Consider the following 18018-nt stretch of genomic DNA (forward strand, 5'->3'; position numbering starts at 1 on the left):
CCATGCCCTTCTCCAGGGGATCTCCCTGACCCAGGGATTGAACCCAGGTCTCCCATATTTCAGGCAGATTCTTTGCCATCTGAGCCACCAGGGAAGCCCTTTTCCTCATCTCAGTATATGGCATCTCCAGTCTTCCAGTTGACTCCTTTCTTTTTCTCACCTCCCACAACCGATCCATCAACATAACTTCTTGGTGCTATCTTCAGAATCTAGCCAGAATCCACTCACTCGTCATCATAGCACCATTATTACCATCCTGGCGCAAGCCTCCATCATGTTTTAACTGTATTCTTGCAGGAGACTCCAAACTAGTCTCCCTCCTCCGGCCGCCAGCCTCTGGTACTATTTTCCACACAGCAGACAGAGGCGTCCTTTTTAAATGCAAGTCAGACCCTGTCTGTTCAAAACCTTCCGGTGGAACAAAATCCAAAGTTTTTGCCATGGCTTACAAGGCCTGGACTTCCCAGGCGGCACTAGTGGTAAAAATCTGCCTATCAATGCAGGAGACATAAGAGATGCAGGTTCGATCCCTGGGTTGGGAAGATCCCCTGGAGTCGGACACGACAGAAATGACTTAGCATGCAGGAACGCACAAGGCCCTACTGGACGCAGCCCCCAGCTGCCTCTCTGAGCAGGACCTCTCCAGTAAGGAAGGAGAAAATCAGGTTTGGGGCTCTTTCAAACCACCACCACTACCAGCCTTGCCATGCAGCCTGTGAGCCCTACAATCAAGCATTCCTTTGTGTTCCCAGCCCTGAAGGGTCCCTGCCAGCTGGGAAGGCAATACATTAAGCAATTTTCTGCCATTAATGCTGTAGTTGAGATTCATTTACCAGATCAGCCACAGGAGGGCAGGGCCCTAAGATAAAGACACACCAGAAACAAACGTCCTCATCAGCTCTTGGGCCCTGGTCCCAGCTGTGTTCTCTTCCGGAGCCAACAATCTCATTCCCCACGGAGGGCAGATTGCAGAAAGCCACCTGTTCAACCCAAGTCCAGCCGAACCTCAGGCAGTGGGTCTCCGTCCTGGCTAGAGGGCAGAAACACCGGAGGGAGGAGCTTTACAAAGCACCAGTACCCAGTCCCCACCCCCGATCAATGACGTCAAATTCCTGAGGATAGGACCCAGGTATTAAGCTTCGAATGATTTCAAAATACAGCTAAGGTTGGGAACCACTGTGCTAAAGGAATCTTAGACTTCTCATCCTGAGCCACAGGGACAATTTGTTGGCAGCAGACAATATAGCACAAGGAAATCCAGGGCTGGAGATGGCTGCAGAAAGTGATTATAGTATCGATTGTTCACAGGAGTCCAGAAATGCCTTTGTGTTACACAGCTTGGTACTCAGACCCTAGGGGCGGGGGTGGAGGGGGCATGGGCTATGGCAGGAACAAGGGAAGGGGCGAGGCAGAAAGATCTGTAGTTCTGTTCAGGCAGCTCTGCTTGACTCGTCTCCACAGTAGTCCCATTTCCACTGGAGGTGCCAGACACAAGGTAGGGGAACTCTTTGTTCCACCCGACAGTCACCCTGTATTTTCTCTGTGATCATCTGTCATCCTCGAATATCCTCATGTACAGTGTGGAATGAGGCATCTCTAGAGACCTGAATGGGCCATGTAGTCCACCCTTCATTTTTACATAGGAAATGGAGCCCAGGGAAGAGGCTATGGTTTATTCAAAGTATCAAAATAATTGAGTAGTGGAGCAAAACCCAGAACCTAGATTTTCTGAGTCTTGGATTAGCTATATAATCCCCTGCAGTGGACTGAAGCTGGAAGTCCATTCCTGGTCTTTTGTTCAATGGTCTGGTTCTATCTTGGTCCCAGCGAATGGATTTGCACAAATAAAGAACCCTAACTGGTACCCTATAGGCAGAGGGGACAGCCTCTTTGCTATCTCTACCAAAAGTCCATGATTATATCCTGTCCTAGAGATACAACAACAAAAAATTCAGATATTTATAGGAGCAAAATCAGAAAGTGGGATTGCCAGTATTTTCAAGGATTTTAGTCATTTCCAGTGTCTGTTGTACAGCCATTTTCAGCTTGTTTGTGCCTCATTACTCACTGACCCCTGCCTGTTGGTTTCTAAGACTCCATCCTACTCTCAGTCTTCAGCCTTGATCACTGACAGTGACTCACTCATTGCCAGCTGGTCTCTGCTATATGTCATAGAGTCATGTCTAGCCTTGTGCTTTGACACAGATGACGCCTGCCTTGCAGTGTGACATGAGTGGCTCTCAAAGGTTGCCCTGTCCCAAAGCATCTTCAAAGTGCAACTATGGGGCCTGAGGTTTTTGATACTAGAGTGGCCCATCTGAACTAAAGTATTAAGAATTGGGAAGGCCCTGGCCCAAATTCAAATGTACCTGGAAGGAGTAATGAACACATTTCAGAGGTCAGCAGATTATGGGCCTGTGTGGGCCAGCTCCTGTCTACCACTTGTTTTTTGTAAATAAAGCTTTATTAGAACACAGCCATTCTCTTCATTTCTGCATTGCCTATGGCTACTTCTGTAGTACCACATATGGTCTGCATGCATGTGTGCTAAGTCACTTAAATTGTGTCTGACTCTTTTGTGATCCCATGGACTGCAGTCTGCCAGGCTCCTCTATCCGTAGGATTTCCCAAGTAAGAATACTGCAGTGGGTTGGCATTTCCTTTTCCAGGGGATCTTCCTGACCCAGGAATTGAACCCGTGGCTCCTGACATGTCTCCTGCATTGCAGGAAAATTTTTTACTGCTGAACCCCTGGGGAAGCACAAAGCCTAGAGTATTTACTTTATGGTCCGTTACAGAAGAAGTTCACAGACTCCTGCACTAACTCATTAGCATACTCTCACTCATGTTTCTAAACCTTACCTGATGCTAAAAATCACCAGGAAATGCTTATTAAAACACAGATTTCTTTGGGAATTCTCTGGAAGTCCAGTGGTTAGGGCTCTACACTGTCATTGCCAGGGCACAGGTTCAGTCTCTGGTCAGGAACTAAGAACCCACAAGCCGAGTGGCATGGCCAAAAACAAAACAAACACAGATTTCTCAGCCCATTTCAGACTTCAAAGGTCAGACTCTCTGAGAGGGTAGGGCCGAGGAATTGCTGAAAATGTCCTAATCCACGAAGCATAGATTAATTGAGTACCTTAAAGCTGGGACATCTGAGCTCTTGACTGACCCCATTTTTCCTCTAAGCAGCTGGAAGTCTCATTTTGCAACAGGCACCCTTTCTAGCAAAAATGAATTTTGGCTTGAAACACGGGACTAGAATTTCTAAGTACCTCCAGGGCCATTGCAAGCCCCTTGAAGTAAATATGAAGCCAGCAGCTTGGTGGAATAAGCAATAGAGGAGAGAGTCTGCCTTCTCCCTCAGGGCTGAATTCAGCAGCTGGTGATTCTTTGACCATTTTTTAATTTGGTGACTCTATTAGTACAGATTTCAGGGTTGTGTTCACATATCTTGGCCGAAGACAGGTATATGGCTGAATGTTTTAAGTGTACGATAGGGCCCCACTTTGATAATTGTGAAAGGATTTTAAGAACATGGAGCTCAGGTTCCTGAAGCTTTAACAGCCTCCTGATTTCCCTTTCTGCTGCCTCATTTTCTTTGACACCTGAACCTACTTATAAGCAATTCCCACTGCAACCATTGTGGGAGCCTGGGACTATGGAGGGCCATCCTGATTCCAGGGGTCCACTGATAAGGGACCTGGGGGTCCTTCCTTGCTGCATTCAGGACTGCCTACAGGGGAACATGTCCTCTCCCTGGATTTCAAGGCCCCTGACAAACCACACATAACCCTCACTTCCCATCAATCACCTAATCGAGTTATTCTGCCCACAGCTTCTTCCCGTTTCTGTGCCTATGTCATGCTGTCTCTTCACCATCCCCACTCTTCAGGGCCCCCTCGTGTCCCTCTTGCTCAATAAATGCCATCTCCAAAACCCAGCTCAAATCCTACCTTAGTCCTGAATCCTTTCCCAACCTTGCCGTTCCCTTCCCTGGATTTCCTATAGTCCTCCTTTGTGAATCCACATAGCCATTACTTATCTCTCCAACTAGGTTGTAAAAGAAGAGGTGACATTTTGCATTACTGTGTCTCCCCCAGCACCGAGCACAGAGGAGGCACAGAAGAGAAGACAGTCGTTGATTGCAGGGGCTAGTACTGAATTAATTCATCAATTAAGCAAATAGGACTTGAGTACCTACTGTCTGCCAGGCCCTATACTCAAGAAGCTCTATGGAAAACCAGTTCTTCTGCAGTGGTTCCCATGATTTTGGCTTTTTTCTGGACAGGTGGCTTCAAGCAGAGGGGACTGAGACTCTCTGGGTACAGGCTGTTTTCAAAACCAGAAAACTAGTTTCATTTGAAGGGACTGTCTGCTTGCTTTGCCAGGACTGTTCTAGGTCACCAGTCAGTACTTTATTTTAAAATATTTATTGAGGACAAATGATGTGTCAAGGTCTAAGGATACCGAAATTAATACATATTCAGTCAATCATGGGGAATAGTTGGTCACTCAAAGATTAAAGAACATTCTTAAATACATCTAGACTTAGTAAGTGGCTACCTATGCAATATTGTTTGAGGGTCCCTGGGAAAGGATCTCTATGGCCGCTCAAAATACTCCCCAATGGTCTGCTACGGTAGGAGTCACTCTCTTAAAAAGAAAATGCCATCTGAAAGAGACTACACATTAGACCACGCACCTTGGCTACATATCAGAATCATTTGGGGAGCCTTTTTAAAAGATCAATACCTGGGCTCCATCCCCACAGCTTGTAATTCAATTGGTCAGGGCTAGAGCCCAAGGATCAATATGTTTAAGAGTTCTCAGAAAGTTCTAATGTATATATAGCCAGGGTAGAGAACCACTGTGGAGAAGGCAATGGCACCCCACTCCAGCACTCTTGCCTGGAAAATCCCATGGATGGAGGAGCCTGGTGGGCTGCAGTCCGTGGGGTCGCTAAGAGTCGGACACGACTGAGCGACTTCATTTTCACTTTTTCACTTTCATGCATTGGAGAAGGAAATGGCAACCCACTCCAGTCTTCTTGCCTGGAGAATTCCAGGGGCAGGAGAGCCTGGTGGGCTGACGTCTATGGGGTCACACAGAGTCGGACACGACTGAAGTGACTTAGCAGCAGCGGCAGAGAACCACTGTATTAGACCATTGCCAGCCACACAATGTACGAGTGGTAGCAGCCTTAAAGATAGTCTGGTTCAATGTTTCCCAGATTCTACCGAGCATCAGAATTACTTACTTGTGGCTCTTATTAAAAGTACAGATTCTTGAGCCACAACGTGAACCTATCAGGAGGAGACTGTCCTCTGGGAGACTGTCAAGCCTTCACAGGAGAGTTTGATAAGAAGAAGCAGTCTTCATGCACCCATGAGATATCAAGTGTAACCTTGTTACGTGATGCAGGAGCTACAACAGTAACGTCTGGTGGGGGGGGGGGGGCGGTGCGGTCTTCAAGGAGTTTTCACTTCAGTGTAAGAGAGAAGATTTTCTCACTTGATTTTTGTTATTCACAGTTGTGTTAACACTGAACTAATGAATACTGAACAACTGTTCTTAGGGGGATTGTGTGTGTGTCTCACATAGATTATAATCTTAAATTCTAAAAACAATTCATCCTGGTAGATTCGATTTTATTTCACCAGGAGAAAATGAGGTTCTGAAGTGTTAAGTGATTTGCCTGATGCCGCCCCTCTAACAGGTATCAGAGCTGGCATTCAAACCCCATCCCACTGTCCCCGGGCCGGAGTTTCCTGGACTACACTGCACTGCCCACTACCATCTCCATCCTCAGGACAACTCTGCATGACAACTAAAACAAGACAGAGCATCATTTTGCCTGACCTCAGCTGGGAACAGGTACATTGGGAGACTCAAATTTTTCATGCTCTGCATATGTCAGCAAACGACCAGGAAAGCGCCGTAAGTCTCGATTTTGGAGTCACAAGTAAATTTTAGGAAGTGGGCAAATTGGAAAATATGGAATCTGTGAATAATGAGGACTGACTATACAAGTTTGCAAGGCTGATATTTGGTCAGGACGTGCTGGGATGGCCATACCTATTGTAAAACATTGAGGGACTTTTGCTCACTGTCTGATAAGTAGTCTGTGCCCTAAGCTTTTTGGGTGCCACCTGATCTCTCCCCTGGAACCTCTTTATAAAAGATCAAATAACAAAGGGTTAACACCTGGCACAGTTAGGTGGCCTGCAAGACTCTGCTCCACCGCCTGTGGCTGGCTTACATTCTCACTGGAAGGCCCTTCCTGTACAGGTTGCTAACTGTTTTGACTATCACTTCTGTGTATATGTGCCCCCATACTTTTCTATGTTTCTAGGGTTTAGAGGGGTTTCTCCGGTGGCTCAGTGGTAAAGAATCTGCCTGCAATGCAGGAGACCCGGCTTCAAACCCTGGGTCAGGAAGATCCCCTGGAGAAGGTAATGGCAACTCCAGTATTCTTGCCTGGAGAATCCCCATGGACAGAGGAGCCTGGTGGGCTACAATCCACAGGGTCACAAAGAGTCAGACATGACTGAAGCAACTTAGCAGGAGCAGCAGGGTTTAGAGGGCACAAGGCCAATAACTAGAATGTAAGCTCTCCAAGGGTAGGAAGCATGTTTGTCCTGTGCACTGCTATATTCCCAGCCTGGAAGAGTGCCTAGAACAGTGGGCATTCAGTAAATGTCTGATGAACAAATTAATGAACTAGAAACTCTCATTGAGGTTAGTCAGGCAAAGACGTTTGGAAGACATAAGTCTTAAGGCAGGTATTCAAGGAAAGAGCCATGTGTTACAAGAGATGTGGATCACAACAAGGATAGAAGTCTACAGGGTGGTGAGAACCAAGAAATGTACAAGGAAGAGAAGGACAGCACCCTGGCCATGACAAAGAGGTGTTGGGGGCACTGGGATGAGAGTTGGGACAGAGATGGGGGAGCGTTAGGCTCTTTATTCTGCACCTAAGTTTGGACACTTGAGTTTGATTTAGGTTTCCTTTATTCCAACAAATACTGAGCACCTATTCTATGTCAGATGCTGTTCCAGGTGCTAGTGATACAGCAGTGAACCACAGTCTACTCTCATGGAAAGCAGTCTGGCTGTTTCTTAATAAACTAAACGTACACTTAGTATATGACTGGACAATCACACTTTGGGGCATTTGTCCTAGAGAAACGAAAACTTATGCTCACAAAAAACCCTGTACATGAATGTTTATAGCAGCTTTAATATCATGCTAGCCAAAGCCTGGAAGGAACCAAGATGTTTTTCAACAGGTGGATGACTAAACAGTGGTACATCCATACCATGGAATACTACTCAGCAATAAAAAAGGAGCAAACTGTTAATACAAGCAATGGCTTGGATGAATTTCAAGGGCATTGTGCAGAGTGAAAAAATCCAATCCCCAAAGGTTACATACTTTGTGATTCCATTTATATAATATTCTTGACATGATGAAATTACAGGAATGGAGAACAGATTAGTGGTTGACACGGATTGAGGGTAGGGAGTAGGTGCCCCCAAAAAGGGCAACATGAGGCATCCTTTCAGTAATAGAACTCTCCAGTATCTTGACTGTGTTGATACATGAACCCACACATGTGACAGAGTAACACTGAACCATTCACATCACTGTACCGACATCAATGTCCCAGTTCTGATATAGTACTGTTAGGGATGTAACATGTAACCACTGGGAGAGACAGGGTAAAGGATACACAGGGATGTCACTGTACTAGCTTTGCAACTTCCTATGAATCTACAATGATATCAAACTAAAAAGTAAAAAAAATCAGGGATTCCCTGGTGGTCCAGTGGTTAGGACTCCATGCTTTCACTGTGGAGGATACAGGTTTGATCTCTGGTCAGAGAACTAAGATCCCACAAAGATTACTACGAGGAAGTGACCTAGTAACAGACACAGTGCCTCTGGATTCCAACTTTTGAGAAGGGCCTGGGGACTTCCATTTTTAATAAATAGTCCTGGTGACTATTATGATCAGGCAAGCATGGGGAACACTGATCTAGTCTAAATCCCTCAATTTACAGATGAGGAAACAGGTTCAGAAAAGGGAACTGACTCCCCCAAGGTCATACAGGCAGTTAGTAATTGAACCTAGACAAAGATGAACCTATTTGTCCAACTGCACCTCCCCAGCAACTTTATAGTAAATCCTCCACATACAGTGTTGTGTCTCATACACCGTAGGCCATTTAGTATATACCTGTATAAAATGAATGAATAAGATTAGCACCCAGAGTCTACAAGGATTAATGGAATTGGACACTGGACAGGTAAATTTTGATGGGACATAGCAAAAAAGAGGTAGAAAATATGTCTGGAACTGGGGCAGTGGTGGGGTAGCTTAAGTGGGGGAAAGCAGAGCACACAGGGCAGCACACAGCACTATGGAGCCCTTCAAAATCCTCAAGTCTGGGATGTGAGCATAGACAAGATGTGCAGAAGGTACGATTTTAAGTTCACTCCTAAACCCTTGGCTCACAATAATGCTGGTCCTAGTCTCTCCCGTCTCCCTCTCCCATCACTGTCACTTTCCAATGTGGGAATGCTCTTGTCTCAATCAGGAGGAAGGGTGGATGGCAAAGAGGCTCACTCACCTGATGAGTGTGCAGAACTGTAAGAACGATGAATTCCTTAGCGCTCCTACAGAGAGAAGAGGGAACAGGAGAGTAGTGTATCATGCACTGGGTATTCATCTAGCACAAGAAGGAACACCAGAATTCTCCCCTGGGCTGCATTCAGGTATATGGATTAGGACAGAGGGCAATCTAAATATCTGCATGGCTGCCTCGCCTCCCATCATTTGTGCCAGCTGACATCCACCATCCATAGAGGTTCACACAGGCTTCTGAAAATGGTATTATCATTACCTCTGGGTTGTCATTTTTCAGGTCTTTTTATATTCCTTCTCACATTCTCTCTGTAGAAATCCTCAAACCCTAGGAACCTTTTATCTATAGGCAAAAAAGTTTGCAAGGAAAACGAAAGACCTGAATTAAGGAACTCAAAGGGAGCACAATCAGAGTCCTGGGAACCGTGTACCATGATTATTGGCAATTTGGTATTTAAGTAAGAGGAGAAACTCAAAGGAAAAACCCAAAGGAGGTCATTTGGTCATCATGACTCATACTCAGCAGAGCTGTTTTAATTGAAGGACCAAAAAAAATGAGAGCCAGAGAGCAACAGATGGAAGACAAGACTCTCCAGATAGCAAACATTCAAAAGGATGAAGAATTTGAAACTCTTCAGACAAGAATTATGCCAATGATCCAACAAGCTGTGAGGTATGAAAATTCTCTCCCAAGAATACATCATCCTTTAAAAGAACTAAAAGAAATGGAAAGAGTTCGCCTTGAAGGAGCTTCCCCTCTTTGCTGGTCTTTTTACAAATGTTTCTGGGAACAAAGGTGTTCAGGAAGCAGAGTCAAGACACCCTTGATTCTGGGTATTCAAGAAAAGCCCGGGCTTCCCTGGTGGCTCAGTGGTAAAGAATCCGCCTGCCAACACAGGAGACTCAGGTTCGATCCCTGATCCGGGAAGATCCCACATACTGTGGAGCAACTAAGCCCATGTACCACAACTACTGAGCCATGCTCCACAACAGGATAAGCTACTGTAATGAGAAGCCCATGCATTGCAACTCGAGAGTAGCCCCTGCTCTCCACAACTAGAAGCAATGAAGATTCAGCACAAAAATAACAAATAAATAAAATTATTTTTAAAAAAAGAAAAGAAAAGCCCAGGGCCCCTGCTCGAGGACTTGGACTGGTACCATATTCAATGAGGCAGAGTCCAGGGATGTTGTCAGCTCCTGGGTCTGGGAAGCTCCTCGAGTAAGGAAGGAGCTGCGTTCCAAGGAAAACACCTGGAAAGTCCTGTCTCTTGGCCAGGGCAGGGAACTAGTACAGATTGAATTATGTGACTCCTGTGCTCCAGCCCCTGCCACGTCTCCCCATATCATGTAGAACAAAGCTAAAGTCCTTGCAGTAGCTACAACTACCCCGTTCCTTAGCCCACTCCACACGTGGGCTTCTCCCATGTTCCCCAAACATATCACACACACTCCTGCCTTAGGGCCTCTACACTGGGTTCTTCTTGCCTTCTCTGATATCCTCATTTCCTCCAAGTCTTTCTTCAAATGTCACCTCCTCATTGAGGCCAACACTGGCCATGCTATTTAAAGTTGTACTCTGCACCCGTGTTCCCAGCATTCCTGATCTTTATCTTGTCCCCCTTTCTATTCTTCAATAACATTCATCAACTTCTAATATACTGTGCAATATTTATTTATCATGTTTACTGCTTATGATGTGTCTTCTTCCACTAGAATGTAAACTCCAATGGGCAAGGATTTTTGTCTGTCTTATTCACTGCTGTATATTCAGTGCCTAGAACAACAACTGATGCGCAGGAGACACTCAATATAATAAATATTCACTGAATGAATGAATGATTTGCTAGTCCCAGAGATTATCAAATGTGTGAGCTCTAACTTGACCCAGAAGGTGCTCTGAGCAGTCTCACAAAATTGGGCTACCTTGGTATGGGGTACAAAGATATCCACAAGAAGCAAAGCAAAGACTTCTGAGGGGTCAGCCTGAAAGAACCCCCAACATGCCCTGATGGGGTTGAAAGAATTCACCCCATGGTGATGTGGTGGTGGACCATGAAGGGTAGAGAGTGGGGGAATGCAATGGACAAACTGAACTTGGAGAAGAGCCAAACTAAGGGTCACTAGGGACCAGACACATACCAGGATATTGGGCTGGAGTGGGGAGCCTATGGAGGAAGACCTGCTCTGGACTTCAGGAAGGGGCAGTGCAAACCCTTCCAGAAGTAGCAAGGGGGCGTCACTCCTCTGCCTTTGAAGTGGAGGGAGGGGCCCTGGAGGCAGGTGGGCTTTGGGAGAACAAGAAAGACGAGTGGAATGAAAACACTCCAAATGGAGAAGGGTTGAAGGAGATGGAGGCAGAGATGGAGCAGACTACGTCAGACAGAGAGAGAGAGAGAGAAAGAGAGCAAGCATGTGAGGATAGATAGCTGAGGTCCCCCAAACTGAGGTTATCCCCTGGAATTTAGAGCTGAAAGAATCTAATTCCGTTCTCTCAGTTCTATTGTCTTACTCCTTATCAAAGTGTCTATGCAAGGCGGCGTGGGGTGGTATGTGTGTGTGTGCATGTGATAGGCGTGTGGGGTGGGGGAGTATCTATGGCATAGGTGTGTGTGTGTGCGCGCATGTGGTACCTGTGGGTATGGGTGTATTTTTAGCGCATGGTGTGTGTGTGTGTGTATGTGGTGTGTGGTGGCATGGTGTATGGGGGGGAAGAGGTATGTAGTGTCTGTGTGATATGTGGTGGTATGGTATATACAGAGGTTGTTGTTGTTTAGTCGCTCAGTCGTGTCCAACTCTGAGACCCTGTGGACTGTAGCCCACCAGGCTCCTCTGTCCATGGGATTCTCCAGGCAAGAATACTGGAGTGGGTTGCCATGCCTTCCTCCAGGGGATCGTCACCACCCAGGGATCGAACCTGCATCTTCTGCCTTGGCAGGTGGGTTCTTTACTACTGAGCCACAAGGGAAGCCCCATATACAGAAGTAAGGGAGGGTAAAAGTCAGTGTGATGACTCCATGGACAGTGGTGGTCCTCCTCACATTCCTTTCTCTCTCTGACCTGCCCCCATCTGGGGAGGGCACTACACACACTGTGAGCAAAATCCAACATGGCAGGTTCCATGCCTCAACCTGCTGGCCAGGCATTTGGATTTTATTCTCCTTGTGGTTTTTTTTTTTTGGGGGGGGTGCGGTGCGGGGAGGGAGTGGCGGGTGGGAAATAATGTCTTGCTCACATTGATTCTGCTTATCTCAGAATGTTGTTTGAATGGCTTGTTTATTTCTTATTCTTTACTCACTTGGTCTGTGTCATTGGTCACTCACTTGTTCTCAGTAGTCACTGCACAGGTAAGTTGAAAACCAAAGGGCTTGGGTGAGGGGAGTTGTTGGGTGAAGGGAGGTGAGGTGAACTTCCAGGAGGCTGTTCTTTGTGTCTCTTCACATCACTGAATGAGGTTAAGCCAGAGTGTGTGAGGGCCCTCAGTCCCTGGAAGTTCTGGGTACCCAGGAGCCCTGGCTCAGGTTGCTCTCCCTGGGAAGACCCCTCTCTCTTAGCCAGGGAGGGCTGTGGCAGTCATAGTTACACTACTGGTGGGATGGGGATAGCCGTGCTCAGCTCTCGCAAGGCCCAAGAGGCTCCTATTACCTGATGAGTTCTATGAACCTCTCCCTGGGGGCTTCACTCACGTCCTCCTCATTAATGGCCACAATCTGGTCACCAGCCAGGAGCTTGTCCTCAGAGGGGCCTCCTGTGGAGGAGAGGAGAGAGGCGTGAGGCCTGGGTGGGAGGGAGTTGCCAGTGCCTGAGGGAGTGGCTGCAGGCACTGAGGCCTGCAGGAGATGCGGGCCGAGTGGTGCCACTGACAGGCAACTCTTCGAGCCCTGGGCCACTGTTGCCTGTAGCAAGTGGAGGGCAGAGGGCTGGAGAAAGAGAATGGAATGGCCCTGCCTAGGCTGGGAGTGGTGTGGTAGCAAAGGCCTGGTGCTCAAGCAAGGTTCACCAGTGATTCCCGGCTCGGACCTAGTGAGGAGCACAAACTTCGGTTTCATCAGGAAGGATCTGCTTGGGCACAAGGCATGGCTTCCAGACTACTGGAGGGGTTACAGGTGACAGGAGCGGGTAAGGAATCTTCTTACTTGAACATAATTCATACTTACTGGTCTGGAAGGATGTAGGCATTCACTTCCCTGGAGACAGGGGGATGAACTAAAGAACCTAAAGTGAAAGTGTTAGTGTCCAACTCTGTAACTCCAGTAGCCCGTCCACCAGGCTCCTCAGTCCATGGAATTCTCCAGGCAAGAATACTTGAGTGGGTAGCCATTCCCTTCTCCAGGGGATTTTCTCAATCCAGGGATCAAACCCAGGTCTCCTGGATTGCAGGCAAACTCTTTACCATCTGAGCCACCAGAGAAGCCCTAAAGGCATTTATTTTCTTTCACCTAAGAGACATGCTGCTGTCTGAGAAATGAGAAGAACAAGGCACAGACCCTAAATCACTGGCAGTTGGAAATTTGCTTTCTCTCCTCCTCACGTCTACTGTTGAGGTTTAGAAAGCAGACCTGCCTGAGGGCCCTACCTTCCTGATGGGGGTAAAGGGTGGGTTGGAGGGGCGCCCTGGGCTGTGCTGCCTCTGGTGCTTAGCAAAGATCTCCTTGGAGAAAAGGATTTTAGAGATTTAAGGAGAATGACAAGTAGAACTCAGCTTAACTCAAACCCAAAATAGGACATGTCTAAGGACATGTTTAAGGACATGTCTCACTCTCAACCCAGCCTGGATGCTTGTTGGGATCCACTTGAAAGGGTCAGATCCCAACTGTTCCTCTCTCTGCAAAAAAGTGTGCTGTGTAAATGCAACAAACATGAACAACAACCAGGTCACCATGTCAGTTGAGCATCACTCTGTGGCTCTGGAGAGTGGGGCCTGTGTGCTGAGGGTGAGGCCTGTATGCTCAGCGAGCAGGATTCCCCACTCCAACTGCAAAGACCCTCAACCCACTCTTCTGACAGCACAGGGATGTCAGAAACAGGAAGCCTGCTGGTGAAGAGCCCATTCTTTGCAGCAAGTCAGGCTTGGACGCTCAACTCAAATCTACAACTCAATGGCTGTGGGACCTCGGATGAGACATTTCATCTCTCTGAATCTCTCTTTCCTCATCTAAGAAATGGAAAAATAACAGCAGAAGAAAGATGGGAGGATAAATGGGATGATGGATGTAGAGCATTTAAAACAGTTGATTGATGTTGGTAAGAATTCAATAAATGGTACTTATTATGTCTTCCAAGGGACAGTTCCTTCCACTCATTTCATTCCTCCTATTTGTTGTCGTTTAGTCGCTTCAGTCATGTCCCACTCTGTGCGACCCCATGGACTGTAGTCTGCCAGGCTCCTCTGTGCATGGGATTCTCTAGGCAAAAAATACTGGAGTGGGTTGCCATTTCTTTCTCCAGGGGATCTTCCCGACACAGGATCAAACCCACATCTCCTGCATTGGCTGTACTGTGCTTATTTACTCAGTTGTGCCCAACTCCCTGTGACCTTTGGATAGCAGCCTGTCAGGCTCCTCTGTCCATGGGATTTTTCAGGCAAGAATACTGGAGTGGGTTGCCATTTCCTCCTCCAGGGGATCTTCCTCACTCAGGGATTGAACCCATGTCTCCTGTGTTTCCTGCATTGCAGGTGGGTTCTTTACCCGCTGAGCCAGGTAGATTCTTCACAACTGAGCCACCAGGAAAGATATTCCTCCTATCTACTTCTGCCAAATATGCCAATCTTTTAGGTGCAGACCACTCTACCTATTCCCTCCCTCCCTTCTTTCCTTTCTCCTGTCCATCCATTCATCCCTCCATCCTTCCTTTCAATGGAGGAGGTCCTCATAGAACTTGGTCTCCATCACAGGCCTTGGCTCTCTGATGGCAGTGGTAAGCTCAGTCTACTTACTATTTTCATGGAATTGTTTGTTGGCTTGTTCAGCCTTAACTGTTCCTCTCTGCTGCTGCTGCTGCTAAGTCGCTTCAGTCGTGTCCGACTCTGTGCGACCCCATAGATGGCAGCCCATCAGGCTCCCCCGTCCCTGGGATTCTCCAGGCAAGAACACTGGAGTGGGTTGCCATTTCCTTCTCCGATGCATGAAAGGGAAAAGTGAAAGTGAAGTCACTCAGTCGTGTCCGACTCTTCTCGACCCCATGGTCTGCAGCCTACCAGGCTCCTCCGTCCATGGTATTTTCCAGGCAAGGGTACTGGAGTGGGGTACCATTGCCTTCTCCTGTTCCTCTATAGGATGCATCTTATCTTTTCTTGTGGCCTCAAAATCAAGTTTTCTGCATTGGATGGAGGGGCACCTGGGTTGGAGGCAGGTCTGAGATCAGCCTGCTGGCCCCATGGCCTCCTGTGGTCTCCTTTGTGGCTTTTCTTCTCTCCACTCCTCCAACCCCTTCTTATTCATTCTCAGACCACCTGCAGCAACCCTGTGAATTCTGTCTCCTCTAAAGTTAAACCAGGGTCTCCTGGTGATCTGTTACTAAGTTTTATATGGTCCCTCTTTCCCAGGATAAATTTGATTTTGGATCAGAGACTCAAAAACCTTTTGCAAAACTGCATGACTACCTCAGGAGCCTTAGGTCAGCCACAAACTCCTGTACCGAATTGTTTTTTTACTTTATGCCCTCCAGTTGAAGAGCAAGCTTACAAAAATCTTTTTCTTTTCCTTGGAGGATTGCAAAATTCATCAAATTTCTGCTAGACCAGTTTGTACTCCGGCTGCTCCTCTTGACTGAGCAAGAAACTGTTGTAAACATCTAAAGCCTCAGGCCCAGCAATTCAGGAATAGAGCTCCTTTCCGTCTGTCTTTTCTTGTCAATGCCTAGCAAGATTTGGAACAAAACAGTGCTCAGGCCCTTTCCCATTTCATTCACAACAGCAGGCTTTCACAGTTCTGGTGGGCTCGCACTTGGTCCACCCCGTATGGTCCCATTCAAGCCCTGCTTCCCTCCCCACCCCCCTCAGTGGCATCACACAGGCACAGGTGCAAATCCTAGCTCTGCTACTTCTTAGTGGAGTGACCCTGGACATGCCATTTCTCTTCCTCTCTGCCTCAGTTTTCTCATCTGTAAAATGGGAATGGTATTACTTACCTTGTGGACATAGCCGCAAGCACTGAACAAGATGATGTAAATTTGTACACTCTAGGGGGCTTCATCAATGGTAGGTGTTGTATTGCTACTGTGGCTTCAGAGATTTCACTTCCTCTCCCTTTCTCTGCCACCTATGGTCTATATCCTGACTCCAGCCTTCACTGGATGACCTATTTGGTGAGCGTGTACTGGTCTCCACAGCCTGATGATTAGATTCTTGGGGGCAGGAACTCTGTCTTGTTATTTCCCTATAACCTTGCTTAGAGTAGGCAGTCAATACATACTTGTTGAATTGAATCAGATCGGTATGTCTCACTCAAGGCAGTATGGCTCTTCTGTGAAGGTTCTATGCAAAGGGAAGTTTTGTTAAGACCCAGACCCTACTAAATTATCAACTGCAGCGTCAGTGTTGTGTGTGGATAAATCTTTAAAAACCAGCTCCCTCACACAGTTATTGGCTGGCAAGTCTTCACCCACTCTTCATGAATTCCTTGGCAACACAGTATACTTGGGTGCTCTTTTCTCTGGGATGATGTGTGGGTGTTTGGTGGGGGTGGGAGCCAGGGCCAGGGGGACACTCTGGGTGACACCTACCTGGCCTCACAGATCGCACCACCACAGGCCTCTCACTGCCAGCCACGAAGCCAAAGCCATATATAGGGTCCCGGTGAATGGTCACTTGTCGCAGCGTCTCTGCCGGCAGCTGCTCACATTCCATATCATTTGCGTTCTCTTCCTGCATCACATGACTGAGGGGGAGGGGAAGATGGGAGCAAAAGAAGACGCAAAGGCAGCTAAGCCTCAGAGCAGCTGGGAAGGATGCTGATAAGGGTGCTGGCCATGGCACCTGGGAGTTCACGCACATTGCTTCCTACATCCTCTGGCACCAGCAGAAGGGATGACCAATGCATATTTCACACTGGAGAAAGAAGAGTCTAGAAAGGAGAAGCCACTTGTCTATAGGGCCAGGGCCAACAGAGGACATGGGTGCCATGGAGCCTGACATTAGAGTCTGTCCTTTACTCAAGATACTGGGACTCAGAAGGAGCCTAAAAGCAAATGTGTTGTTGGAAGGTTAACCGGTATCACCCATGGAATCGGCTATTAACTCCCTGAGAGAAACCAAAACCTTGAGGGAAGGGACTGCAAAACAGGCAAGGCCGTGGGGAAGGAATGTGAAGTCATTTCAGAGTGTGGAGCACCTTCACGAAGTCCTTGTGTAATTTTAAACTTTAAAATCCCTTAGGTCATATATAAAAAGAAAATATTGAGATGCCATATGAAAACAAACAGGCTCACATGGAGGACCAGTCCCTTACACAACTGTGCATAATGCTAACTTCTGTTTTTTGTTTTTTTGGCCACACCAAACAGCATGTGGGATCTTAGTTCCCCAATCAGGGATCAAACCCATGTCCACTGCAGCAGAAGTGCAGATTCTTAACCACTGGACCACCAGGGGAGTCCCAATGCCAACTTATTTCAGTTAATAGGACAGCTGGAGAATAGCTGCCAAGGGCAAGTGGGAAGAGCCACCGCTGGAGGCTGTCAGCAGACCTGAACCCAGGTGAGCTGGGAGAAGAGAAATCGCTGCCCTGATACTTGGGAGAGATTATAGATGGCGCTCCAATGCCCGTAATAGATCTTACTGAAGCTTCAGAATTACGCCAGGACTTTATAAAGGGTTAACATCAAGGGCAAGGGTGAAGCATATTGCAGGCAAGGATGGGTCTGAGCTCAGTATTTGAATGAAGAGCCCTAAGGAGTGAAGGCATGGGGACCCTGGGCTATGTGAAGGCACTGGGTTTAGGGGCAGAAAAGAGGAGAAAAGGGAAATGAATGACCAGGAGGCAGGATAGGGCAGGTGGAGGTGGAAGAGAGGGGACCAGAGCCAAGAGGCTTTCTGGTCTAATAAATGAGGTTGAGTTTCCTAGTCTCGGCGTGTGTTTCTGAAACACTAAGGTTCCAGGCAGGGCCCTTCTGAACAAGATACAGAGGGCCAGGAGCTAATTAATCAAACTAGTGCAAGATTTGGAAAAGAAGTGGGAGGTTCTGACACTAGGAGAGTGATTGTTGACTAACTAAGAACACCAAATTCCTCAGGAGCAAATGGTTGTAAGCAATTAGGTTGTTTATCAGGACACAGATTTGCTAATTAGAGAGGAGCTTTAGGACTATCGATGGGGAGAGGGTGGGAAGATTTAGAGTAATTGTGTAAAAGAGAAATTCATAC

General features: G+C 47.2%; 1 protein-coding gene across 3 annotated transcripts in view; it reads right to left on the reverse strand.

The window, feature by feature from the left end:
• The window catches only part of FRMPD3 (FERM and PDZ domain containing 3), a 73028-nt gene extending 55859 nt beyond the window's left edge, over positions 1-17169 (reverse strand). For 2 of the 3 annotated variants that reach the window (XM_086386692.1, XM_086386691.1), the window contains exon 1: positions 12300-12320. Coding sequence is in view for 1 of the 3 variants with exons in the window: in XM_086386693.1 (XP_086242819.1) it covers positions 8641-8686; positions 12300-12402; positions 16380-16650 (420 nt within the window). In the remaining 2 variants the exon portion in view is untranslated. Of the gene's footprint in view, positions 1-8640; positions 8687-12299; positions 12403-16379 lie in introns of those variants that run through there. The other variant, XM_086386693.1, reaches the window with a different exon arrangement.
• Between the last annotated feature and the right edge of the window lie 849 nt (positions 17170-18018).

The sequence above is a fragment of the Bos grunniens genome, chromosome X (assembly GCF_055505025.1).
Source record: "Bos grunniens cultivar Pamir isolate PY7600 chromosome X, Bosgru_T2T1.0, whole genome shotgun sequence".
Classification (NCBI taxonomy): domain Eukaryota; kingdom Metazoa; phylum Chordata; class Mammalia; order Artiodactyla; family Bovidae; genus Bos; species Bos grunniens.